We start from the raw sequence: 11,531 nt of genomic DNA on the forward strand, positions 1-11,531 counted from the left end.
CTGTTCTACTGTAGGTGGGTTGAATGCGGGGAGCTTCCAGGTCACTTTTGCCCCAGTTAATGGGCGAGCACTGCGCGTTGACATGCGTCGCGTCGAAAGCGCGTAAATGTTTCCCCACGCAATTTAACGTGTCGCTGCTTTGCACTTTATGCCTGCTAAACCCGAATGCCATGTCTTGACCTCTCAACGCCATAACCCATACTTTTCAGTATTATTAAGAATTCACGTCAATCACCGAATAAGGCTGCGAGATTGGCTGGTCATTGGTATTAACAATGGCTTCGCCGCGGTCTCCAACGCCAGCATCTCGAAATGCAACTCCAGAATTACTTACACCGCGATCGAAAATCAAGGCATTACTTGCGACGGTAGATAGCAGCGATGACGACGACAATAGCAGCAGCCGCAAAGCCAAAGAGACCAAACTGAAAGCACGATCGCCAAGAAGCAAAACAGTTGCCCACGAGGAGGACCATGAATCGGATTCCGATTCTGATGAAGCTGTCCAGATACGGCCACGAGGAAAGCTGGCCGCTCGGATGCAAGGCCCCTCAGATGATACGAATGAACCGGATACAGCCAATAATGCAGAAACTGCGAGGGATCGTGTGAGACGAATGTTGGAACAAGAGGAGGCGCAATCTAAAGAGGCCACGGATACCGAGATGGTAGATGCTGATGGCGCCGAAGAGGAAGACGAAGATGAGCTTCCGGTTGCCCCTCGGCGGCTGAAGCGCCGTCCCGCACAAGACAATGCTCCGGAACTCTCACATCGATCGCCTTCCCCTGGTCTTTTTGTTTCTTCACCAGTGCGTCCGTCGCCAGCAAAGGCGCCTCAGGACCAAGCAGAATCCGAAGAAGACCTGCCTGCTGTCAAGTCGGATCGCTTCAAGGCCCTGGTGGAACGGAAGCGACAAGAGCGCCTCGCGCGAGAGGCTGAAGAAGAAGCGCGGAAAGCAGAGCGCTGGGCACGGCAGGAAAAGCTAGCATCTGAACTCGAGGGGCTGGATTCTGGAGATGATGCAGAAGGTATAACGGACGACGAAGGAGGACGGAGATTGACACAAGAAGCCCGTCCAACGAGAAAAGCAAGCAAAAAGGCCATGGAAGAGCTTAACCGAGAGACCCAGCGAATGGCAAGAAACATGCAGCTGGCCCACGAAGCCAAGACACGAAAGAAGCTCTCTAAAGCAAGCCTATTTGAGCGTTTCAATTTCAGAATAGAAGGCGAGGCATCGCTGGATCCTCAGGCAAACAGTTCAAGCAGGCCGGTAACACCTCCAACCGATGGGGATGCGAACAAAGATACGCCACCTAGCTCGCCACCAGCTGGAGAGAAGCGGGGAGACAAGCGGGAATCGCAAGGCATCGAAGATGCTACGGCGAGGCTAGATGATTTAGCAGTAAACCATGATACAGAATATGTTCAACAAACAACCCCTACACGCTTGGACAAGGGTAAAGGGCTAGCTACTGAAGTCGAAGAACCAAGCAAGCCTACGCAAACTAAACGCCGAGTGAGAGTGCGACTACCGATTCCTCCCAGGTTTACTGCCGCCGACTCAGACGACGAATTGGAGATTACAACTACAGCTAAAGACAGAATGAATGCTGTTTTCAACAATGTTCCCTTTAAAAAAGCGCAGGAATCGCATTCAATACTAGCCTTGCGGGCTTTGGCTCACGTAACGCCTCCCGGAAAAGAAAAGAAGCGCAAAAATGAGCGAGACGGAATGACTCCTGGCGAATTTCAAGCTACTCTGCTGCAAAAGGCGAGGGAACAAGCAAGATCTGAGCGAGACCGAAGGCTTGAGATGTTGAAAGCCCAAGGTATCGTCGTCCAGACTGCAGAAGAACGAGAAAGACAGATGCAGGAGGTTGAAGATATCCTGGGCAAAGCCAGAGAGGAGGCTCAACGAATTAAGGAAGAGGAAGCAGCGGCTGAGAAGAAAGAAGGAAAAGAGAATGGTGAAGCAGATCCTTTGGCGTGGGATGATAGTGACGACGAAGAGTATAAAGATGGTGACGCAGACGCAGAGGGTTCTGCTGTGGAGCTCTCAGGATCTGAGGAAGAAGATGAAGATGATGAAGAAGAAGACGACGCATCAGAGGCAGAAGGCGAGACGGCGGGACTGGCCATATTTGATGCCGAGGCGGACGAGGCAGATGAGGAAGAAGACGCAGCATCTGAAGCTTCAGATGTCCTTCCTCAGCTTGATAGCAAGGATGGTGACGATGAAGACGAAGATGCCGAAAACGTAACTGCGTTTAAAAGAAAACGCTCACGGAATAAGACTGCCGTTTTGTCTGACGATGAAGGCGAGCCCACCGTCGAAGCCACGCCAAAATCCAAGAGGGCCTACGATACTCCAACGCTCGACTCTCCTGTTGCGCCTACATCCGTGTTGCGATCTGCCAAGAAGACATTCATTCCTGGTCTTCCCGTTCAGGGACCTGCTGGCCTTAGCCTTACTCAAATCTTTGCTGGAACAATGGATGAGAATCAGAAGAGCCAACTTGAACCGACACAATCCATGATGCCCGATTTCGATCAATTCCCCGACTCCAACTTTTCGGCTGCCATGGATGACAGTGTCGAAGATATGGTTCTAGACTCTCAGCGAGATGAAACTCAGGGCGTTACGCAGGCTGTTCAGCTCAACCTTGCGCAGTCACAGATGCATGGGTTGGACAGTCTCCTACGAGATGACATGAACTCACAAATCTCTGACATGATTGAGCCCTCGCAGGATGGGGGGCTTCAGAGATATACGCCTCTAAAATCGAGATTTGTCGAGCCTCCAACTTCCACAGTGGAGACGATACCGGCGGACCAGCATGGAGATGCAATTCAAAGCTCTCCACTGGTGCGTAGGGGAAGACTTCGACGAAAAGTGGAAATGTCATCCATCAATGAAGAGAATGCAATTTCCACGAATGCGGAAAAAGAAGACGAAGAACTGGATTCTTCCAAGTCTGCTTTCAATGTACTTCAGAACGCAGCTGCTGAACAAAAGAAGAAGAAGCTCATAGAAGAGTTTAACAAGAAGAAGAGCAAGGCGAAGGAAATGGTGGAAGAACAAGCCGAAGAATCTGAGGACGAATATGCCGGCCTTGGCGGAGCGGATGGCGAAGACAGCGACGACGAGTTTGATGCCACTGTTCAGGACATCATTGATGATGCCGCTGGCAATGACGTTGATGCTCGCAAGCTGGCCGCATTTTACGCGTAAGTTGCTAGCATCTCTTAGGCCATAGACGAAGGGGTTTAGACGAGCTAACATTCTTCAGTGACCGAGAACGGATAAACGATGAAAAGGAAGTTGAAAAGCTGTACAAGGACATCACATCAGGCTTGCTTCGCCGTAAGCGCGGAGCTGACTATGACCTCTCTGACTCTGATGACGGTGGAGAAGCTCGCCGGAGAATGAAGCGTCGCCAGTTTGCAAAGATGCAAAAGGCATTGTTCTCTGATGAGCGCGTCAAGAAGATGGCTGAAAATCCTGGTAACCAAGCTTTCTTACGTACCATGGAGGATCGGGGCAGTGACGACGAAATGGACTTTTTGGAACTTGTCGATGCGCCAGCTTCGCAAGGAGATGAGTCGCAGTCTCAAAGCGAACAGCCTGAACAACCTGAACAGCAGCAGCAACAGCAGCGGCAAGTCATTCCTGATAGTCAGCCGCGTAAGCCACTTGGTAGTGCTGGTGATAACAGGGCTCCCGCTCATATGAGGAGAACCAAAGATGGCAAGAAGCCATCAAACATTGGCGAGGTTCGGGAGACGCTGTCTGATCTGCTGGAGGATGGACGGCATAGTTCTGTTATCCCGGCCACTGAGGTTGGCTCCGACAGCGAAGATGAGGATGCTCGACCTGCGTCACGAGGGAACAAGGAGAATCACTCCCCTGCCTCCCGCCGCTCACGCAACGTCGTGGTTGATCGCATCAGCCTCAAGCGCAATGCCTCATCTGGCTTGTCTTCATCGAGTCGCCTCGCTTTTACTACTGCGGGAGGTTCATCTTCGTCTTTCAAAGTCCCCGCGTCACTTCTACGTCGCGCAACCACCAACTCATCATTGATATCCACGGCCAGTACTACTACATCTTCCTCTTCGACGACGATGGCCATAGGTAGTGGATCCGGTAGTGGATTTGGCGAAGAGGCCAAGATCAAGAAAGGCGCAGGCAAGAAGAGTGGAATCAATGGCTTCGCGAGAGATAACGAAAAACTGGCGCGGATGCAAGAGAACGAGCGCAGGAGAGAGGAGAAGAAGGTTCGCGGCGCCGAGAGCAGAGCGGGACTTGTAGGAGGATTGTTGGGCAAGGGGTCCTTTGAGTGATTTACTGGTATACGCTTGGCTTAGATCATGATGTGCTCTAGTTATTTATAATATGGCGTTTGGGGAGGTTTTAAGGTTTATTCCTACAAGCACGATATGACTTGGTTTTGGGGGCTTGGACTTTGGATTTTGGGAATGAGGTTTGAATAGTGGTGCCTTTCAAGCCATGATTTCATGTGAGGACGATGGTCAAAGATGCTTATGGAAAAGTAGTTGCCGAATACTATCATACTTTCAAGATATGCCAAGATTTGCCAAGCACTAGAGTTGGTTTGGTAGACCTATTTCCCGAACAAGTATGCGGCGAACTACCATATATGGATTGAATGAACTCTATAAAGCCACTGCTATATTTGGCACTATTCTACAGGAAACGCAGATAAAAATACCGCGGGTTACGTGTAAGGTGGTAAAGGGGTCCATAGCCCTCGTTGAGGTTACTTATAGCGAGCAACAACCTCGCTAACTCAATCTCGCCGTGAGTGAGAGCCCATTAAGACGCCACGCAACTGCTTTAACTTTTGTATACGAATTTGTGTGTGTTTTTTGTCTTTTGAAAAATACGTGACTGGTTACGAAAGAAGTCCATATTGCGGCCGAATTGGCGAGGTCAAACCTCGGCCTGATAGTAACAGTCTCTATTAACTTTGCTCATTGAGCTATCCAGGTTCCTAAGTACTCAATACTATCAGAAGATACTAGTACCTTGTTAAACCTAAAAAGGATATTGTTCATTTAGTGTGGCTACCTATCCATGATGGCCAGATATATTTTCCCGCCATTGACTAACCCGCAAGCTCGGCTGTTATTACCGCTGCAATCATGCGGAGTTTGGCTGACCGCCACTAGAATCGCAGATCCGAAGACGTTATCACTCGCCAAGAACGCAGTTTACATAAAATTGAAGCTGATAACGCCCGCAGAGCCTGCCTGTCAAAACCCGGCAAGCACCGCTTGTGTCAGCCTGATGGGTCAAGAGGCAAGGAGTTCCAAAAGGTCTGTCCAAATCAGGTATAATTCATTCGCGGCCAAATATGGTTTTCGGCGTAGCGGCAAGGGCCGCACTGCCGGCACTTCCAACACGCTTAGGATTAGCTGATGCTAAACTGAGGGCTGGGATTAAACAGCTGTCACGTCGGGACTGGCCGGGTTTACAGCTTGCATGAAGCAGGGCGAGATCGTATATGCTGACAGGGGGCCTTAAGGGGAGAGAAAGGGAGCAAGTGAGGACCCAGAGAGATACTAGAAGTATGTTAAAACAGCTCAGCCCAGAGCTTTATACTCATGCATCAATGTTATACTGTATCGTAAATCAGACATAATGATCGTTTCTTGCAACCCATCAATCTCAGACTCGCAAGAAGTATTTGCCTCTGTGCCGCATACGGATTCGAGCAAACGGTGTAGCCTGGTACGCTAATGTAGACATACTTCTGACCTACTTAGGAATACTAACATCCATGGAGACAGCACGACGTTGTTATCGTTGAGCAGATTGTGGCTTGGATCCATCTGCCTTATATATCTACGTACCTGTAGTTACCAGGTATTTGGGCGTATTTAGGCCATATACTGGCCCGTGAAAGCGGGCATTCTTTCACAAGGGAGGCATGTAGCTGAATACTTATGGCAAGGAAAAACAGGCGGATGGAGAAGAGTAGCACAGCCTTGGTATTGCTACAGTTAAAAAAATGGAAGGGAGAGGAACGCTTGAAAAGAAGTTGTAGAGAAAAAGAGCCGTCTTTCTATTTAGGTATATGGCCGCACACTACTTGTCCACCCTAGGTATTCGTTTCTTCTCCCTCCCCTTTCCCGGCTGGTGGCGTATAAGTGCGCACCACTGCGTCTCCCTGCTTTTCAGTTTACACGCGATTAAGCCACCGCAAAGGTAAGTTGCGTAACAGCTATCGTCATTAGGCAGAAGGTTCTTGTCTTGCATCTTAATTGTTCGTATCCGACTGGTATTAGACTTTAGTGGCTGTGGCAGCGGTTGTCGTCGTCAGCATCGTGGTCGTCCTTGTTTTCGCTTTATATTTCTCTTCTGTCTCCATCGCTACCGCACCGCCAACAACATCGATAGAGCAATCCATCATATCTTTGCCCAGAGCGATACTACGAAAACAGCTATCAAGCAACTTATTATATCTTCGCCCAGAGCAACAATACAAAAATATCTACAAAGCAGCACATTATATCTTCGCTCATAGCAATAGTACAGCAGCCAAGATGGGACTGGACGCCTTGCCAACGGAGCTGGTCTATCAAATCGCCAGACACTTGCCCCGGCCGAGGGACGTCGACGCCCTGGCCAAGGTGAATCAGCGCTTCTTCGCCATCCTCGATCCGGTTCTCTACAAACTTGAAGAGAATGCCAACCTTGCCCTTCAATGGGCCACGTGGAAGGGCAACACTGAGACAGCAAGGAAAGCGCTGCGATATGGAGCCAGACCCAACATAATTGAAATCGGCAGGGACTGTCCCCTCAGATATGCCGTGGCCCAAGGGCGTCTGCCTATTACCAAGCTCCTACTCGACAATGGCGCCATCATTCGTGACCCAATGATCTTGGCAACAGCCGCTTTTAACGGGTTGGACGAGATAACCAAGTTGCTCCTCGAGCATGGAGCAAGCCCGAATGCGAAATGTGAGGACAAGACGCCTCTTATTTACGCCGTGGAGAAGGCGAGAGAGGGCACTTTTGCACTGCTGTTGCAGCGAGGGGCCGATATTTTCGCCAGCGATCGCAGCGGATCGTCTGTTCTATTCTACGCTGTTGATGGCGGGTGCACCAGGATCGTGGAGAAGCTGCTCGATCTTGGGCTTGACAAATACCAGTCCCTTGGCAGTTCGGGGCCTGCCCAGATCCACGCCGCCCGGCTTGGTAGACTGGACATTGTCAAGCTGTTCAATGAACGGGACGTCGACGTCGACTTGGGTGATTATTTCGGCCGGACAGCACTTTATTGGGCCGCCGCCAAGGGCCATCTCGAGGTGGTGCAATATCTGCTGCAGCAGGGCGCGTCGTTGGAAATCGGCGACGATAGGGGCAACACTCCTGCATTGCATGCGGCCATCAAGGGCAGGACCTCCGTTGTGAAAACATTGCTTGATCACGGAGCAGATCTAGAATACAAGGATCACATCGGACGAACCATGTTGTCTCGGGCGGCGGAACAAGGCCTTGAGGATACCACTCAGTTCCTGTTGGACAGAGGTGCCAACATAGAGACGGTGGATAAGGAAGGGCGGACGCCTCTGCTCTTGGCGGCGGGTACTAACCGTGTGAAAACCGTCAAGCTGCTCATCGACAGGGGCGCCAACGTGAACTGTACCGATGGTGAATCATCGCCATTGTCAGTTGCGGCAGACGGCGGGTATTCGCAGGTAGCCAGATTGCTCCTAAAGGCACGCGCGTCTACCGAGTTCACCACACCAAAAGAGCAAACCCCCCTTGTTCCTTGCAGTAATGTCCCAAGGTCCCTCCGCTACCGATACCGTCCGCACTCTTCTCGACTACGGGGCCAACATAGAAGCCACAGACAAACATGGCAAGACGGCGCTACATTACATCTTGATGACGCACGAAAAGTTCCTGTATCTGCTCGTCGCGAGAGGAGCGAATCTCGATGCCAGAGACAGCTTCGGACGAAATTTGCTCATGTACGCAGCTACCAGTGGTCAAGGTGACTATATACATGCCTTGATCGACCTGGGCCTGAAAGTCAACGACCAAGATGAAGACGGCATGACGGCGCTGCATTATGCCGTAATGTCTCAAGCGGCGGACTCGATGCTGCCGCTGCTACAACACGGTGCCGACCCTGAAATCAGAGACAATGAGGGCTACTCGGTGTATGAGGTGGCGATGGAGAACCACGACAACTTGCTGATGGAGGCTGAGGCTGAATTGGAGGAGATGAGAATTTGAGATGGATATACCCCGACCAACGTGTTTTGATGTTTTTGTGTGTACGCAACTTTGTTTTAATCTTTGGATGGTTTTTTTTTTTTTTGGATTTGGTGGGCTTTTTGGGTGGAAGTTTTGGAACTGGATTTTGGTGAATTTTGAAGAATGAGTCTTCTTTCTGTATTTTCTTGCTCTTGTATACCTGTATGTGTTGAACAATCGGATCCGAGATTCAAGGGCGGCAGACACGGAACGGCCCCGAAAAGTGGAGCCCCGGGCTCGGGATTCGGAAGCGGTTGAAACGCAATGAAGCGCAACGAAAGCGGGAATTGGCTACTTTGGGAAGGTTGTTATAAAATTGTAGAGTGTCTTTTTTTCAACGTCAGTTCTGATTCGGAAAAATGGGGTTGTTTATTGCTTGTTAAACTTTGAGTGTTTTAGTATAGATAGGTAGAGTATCGCGAGAATGGAAACCAATTGTACAAAAATATTGCCACTCCACAACAACAATAAGTATCTGGTTCCGTGGTCTAGTTGGTTATGACATTTCGTTAACATCGTTTAACGCCACCGAAAAGGTCCCCGGTTCGAGCCCGGGCGGAATCACCACTTCTTTTTTTGCTTCCTTCTTTCCTTGTTCAGTAATCGGCTTATCCTTTTTTGTCTCTTCATGATCCTTCACGTGGATGACAAGTTGCATGCATTAGGTGTCTATTAATGTCTTTTGAATTATTAAAACTTTTTTCAACTATCCGGCATCAAAACATATCTCATAGCCTCGTGCCAACACGAAAAGCATTCCCATCATTTCAGCTTCCAACCATTTCACCATTTTGCTTTGGGGGTTGCCTAGTTATACAGTCTATCAAAATCTATACGCTTCTCGCAAAGAGGCCGCCCTCTCGGGGAAAAGAAATTCTAAATCTCCTCCTGTCTCAGCGGCCCGCCGCCAAACTCGATAGCCCGGAATCCCAACATCCTCTTGATACCCAGCCACATCTCAAACGCTTCCAGCTTGAGCTCGACCCTCACGAAGCCGATCCAGGCCGTCAAAGCTCGCACCACATTCTGAGGCCACAGTAGCGATCCGCTGCGGGTAATGTCCTCGATCTGCTCGTGGAAGACAGTCCGAGTGCAATAGCGCGCTAGAATCATAAACGTGCGTATAGGTCCTTGGCTGGTGTGGAGGTTTTCATCAAGACTGCGTGTTAGGTCATTGGTCTTTAGGATGAGGAGGATAATGCGAGGAACGCGACCGAGCATTTGCACAAGGTCGACGATGAGGCCTTCTTGCAGGGCGCCGCTCATGTTTTGCTCTTCGTCTGCGGAGCGTGTCTTGAGAATCGATCCTTCTTTGCTGACAACGCTGAAGTCGCGGCCTGTGATGGCAGAGGCAAAGAGGGGGAAATCCTCCTCGCTGATGCCAGCCACCTCGTGGGCGTACTTCTTCATCCGGTCCATGTCACCGTCAATGACGGCGAGCCACATCTTGGCATAAGAACGTCTCAGCGGGAGGGGAATGTCGCGGTACAGGCCGTGGTCGTAGAGGACGATGTCAAAGTTGGGGCCTCGTCCAAGACCGCGGCGAGTAGTGTTCTTGCGGATGGCCAGGTTACCGCCGTGAGGATCGCAGTGCAGTGGAGCACCATCGCCGAATATCATCTCGTTGAAAATTCGCGCCAATGTTGCCGACACTTCGTCGCGGTCAATGCCATTCTTGTCCAGGTAATCAAGGTCGTCTGGTCGCCGGCCTGATTCGCAGGCCATGACGAGAATTCGCTTCTTCGCCCACATGACCTCAGGTACGACGAGAGGCAGCTCGGGATGCTTAGCAAAGTGCGCCTTCATGCGACGTGCATTCTCGGCCTCCTCCCTGAAGTCGAGCTCCTTGGGCAGAGAATAGTCCATTTCCGAAGACAGCCATTCCAAGTCGTACTCGGGGAAGAATCGTTTGAGCGTAGAGAAGGTGTATCTAGTAAGCGCAAGATCAAGGGGCGCCCATGCCTCCAGTTCGGGATGCTGAACCTTGACGGCCACCTTGCGCCCAGTATCCTTGATGATTGCCAGATGTACTTGCGCAAGAGAGGCGGCGCCAATTGGCTCCTCCGAAAATTCAGAAAAGTAGTGCCATAGCTCTTCATTCGTATCCCGTCGGAACATATCCTGCACCGATTCGAATGATGAGACGGGGCATTTGTCCTGCAGCGGTACAAAGGTCGTCGTCCACTCAGGGGGTAAGAGGTAATTCATAGCACTCTGTCGCCGTCATGTTAGCCACATCATGTCATTGAGGTGTTGTCCGGTAGAATTCAAGTAGTAGCGCATACCAGGTGCTGTCCTAGTTTGATAAATATACCGCCATTTTTCTCCAACACTTTGAGGGTTCGTTCGGCGCATCGCTTGTGGCAAGCCTTTAGCATTTGATCTTGCTTTTCTTCGTCGTCAATCGTGGATTTTGTATTCAACGTCGTTCGGTAGCTATCATGATTCAATCACAGTCAGCCCACCATTCGCTGGAAACGTGTCGTCTCCTCCTCCATTGCGCACTCACTCATTAATGCAGACGGCCAGCGCAGCAACCACTCTGCCTGTCCTCTCCGCCGCCTCGTAGCTGTTCTTGATCTCGTCGGTGAAGGCAAGCGCTGCCGTACCAGCCGCTGCTCCAGTCGACGCAAACAGAATCAGCCTGGCGTTTGGCCCAGACTTGGCACCGCCATTGCCCTCTGACGACGATTTTCGCCCCGAGACAAAACGTCGCGCGAATATCTGTCGGGGCGGCCTAGTGCGCGCCAATTGGCCACGACAAGCAGAACAGGTCCATGAGCGGTTACCGATGCGGGCCGTCGCAAAGGTGGATTTAGAAAAGACGTTCATTGGGGGTGCCGAGGGGGCGTGAATAGGGACGTTTCGACATAGGATTTCTTCAGTGTTCGCAAATCGGCATTATATGAGTATCGTGGCAAAAAGGGAGGCGGACGGATCGTGTAAGAAAAAAAAAAAATTAGTGCATGTGATAATGCAGAGCGCCTGCCTTTCGCTGTGTGTAGACCCCAGGGAGAAGAAGAAGAAGCAAGGGAAAAAGGAAAAAAGAAATAATTTCAGGCGTTGCTGGCGACTCTCATGGCGCAAAAAGTATCAAAAGCCGAGGAAGTGCGCGGAAGGGAAAAGGAGGCCAGTTTTGTTGGGAGACCAGACCCTTGGACTTTTTGCGGTGGATAATTCCTTGCGACGACGACATCATCAGATTTTTGCGGCCGGCCGCTGATTTGGCCACCATCGGCC

At 50.7% G+C, this 11,531-nt stretch overlaps 3 protein-coding genes and 1 non-coding gene across 4 annotated transcripts; 3 read left to right on the plus strand and 1 right to left on the minus strand.

Moving 5' to 3' along the window:
• Positions 1–127: 127 nt before the first annotated feature.
• On the plus strand, positions 128–4,662 carry TrAtP1_013328 (uncharacterized protein). The gene is made up of 2 exons (XM_014087311.2): positions 128–3,229; positions 3,292–4,662. The coding sequence occupies exons 1-2, from the start codon at positions 276–278 to the stop codon at positions 4,340–4,342; spliced, it is 4,005 nt and encodes a 1,334-aa protein (XP_013942786.2). The 5' UTR covers positions 128–275; the 3' UTR covers positions 4,343–4,662.
• Positions 4,663–6,568: 1,906 nt separating this feature from the next.
• On the plus strand, positions 6,569–8,270 carry TrAtP1_003393 (uncharacterized protein; the record flags this gene model as incomplete). The annotated part of the gene is made up of 2 exons (XM_066111864.1): positions 6,569–7,726; positions 7,782–8,270. 2 exons carry the CDS (start codon positions 6,569–6,571, stop codon positions 8,268–8,270), a joined length of 1,647 nt encoding a protein of 548 aa, XP_065967943.1.
• Positions 8,271–8,768: 498 nt separating this feature from the next.
• On the plus strand, positions 8,769–8,855 carry TrAtP1_003394. Its single transcript has one exon. It is a non-coding gene; the product is annotated as a tRNA-Val (tRNA).
• Positions 8,856–8,945: 90 nt separating this feature from the next.
• TrAtP1_003395 (uncharacterized protein) lies at positions 8,946–11,449 on the minus strand. Its single transcript, XM_014087882.2, has 3 exons — positions 10,801–11,449; positions 10,577–10,727; positions 8,946–10,505 (listed from the first exon to the last, which is right to left on the minus strand). The coding sequence occupies exons 1-3, from the start codon at positions 11,121–11,123 to the stop codon at positions 9,168–9,170; spliced, it is 1,812 nt and encodes a 603-aa protein (XP_013943357.2). The 5' UTR covers positions 11,124–11,449; the 3' UTR covers positions 8,946–9,167.
• Positions 11,450–11,531: the final 82 nt, after the last annotated feature.

This window comes from Trichoderma atroviride, chromosome 2 (assembly GCF_020647795.1).
Source record: "Trichoderma atroviride chromosome 2, complete sequence".
In the NCBI taxonomy this organism is placed as follows: domain Eukaryota; kingdom Fungi; phylum Ascomycota; class Sordariomycetes; order Hypocreales; family Hypocreaceae; genus Trichoderma; species Trichoderma atroviride.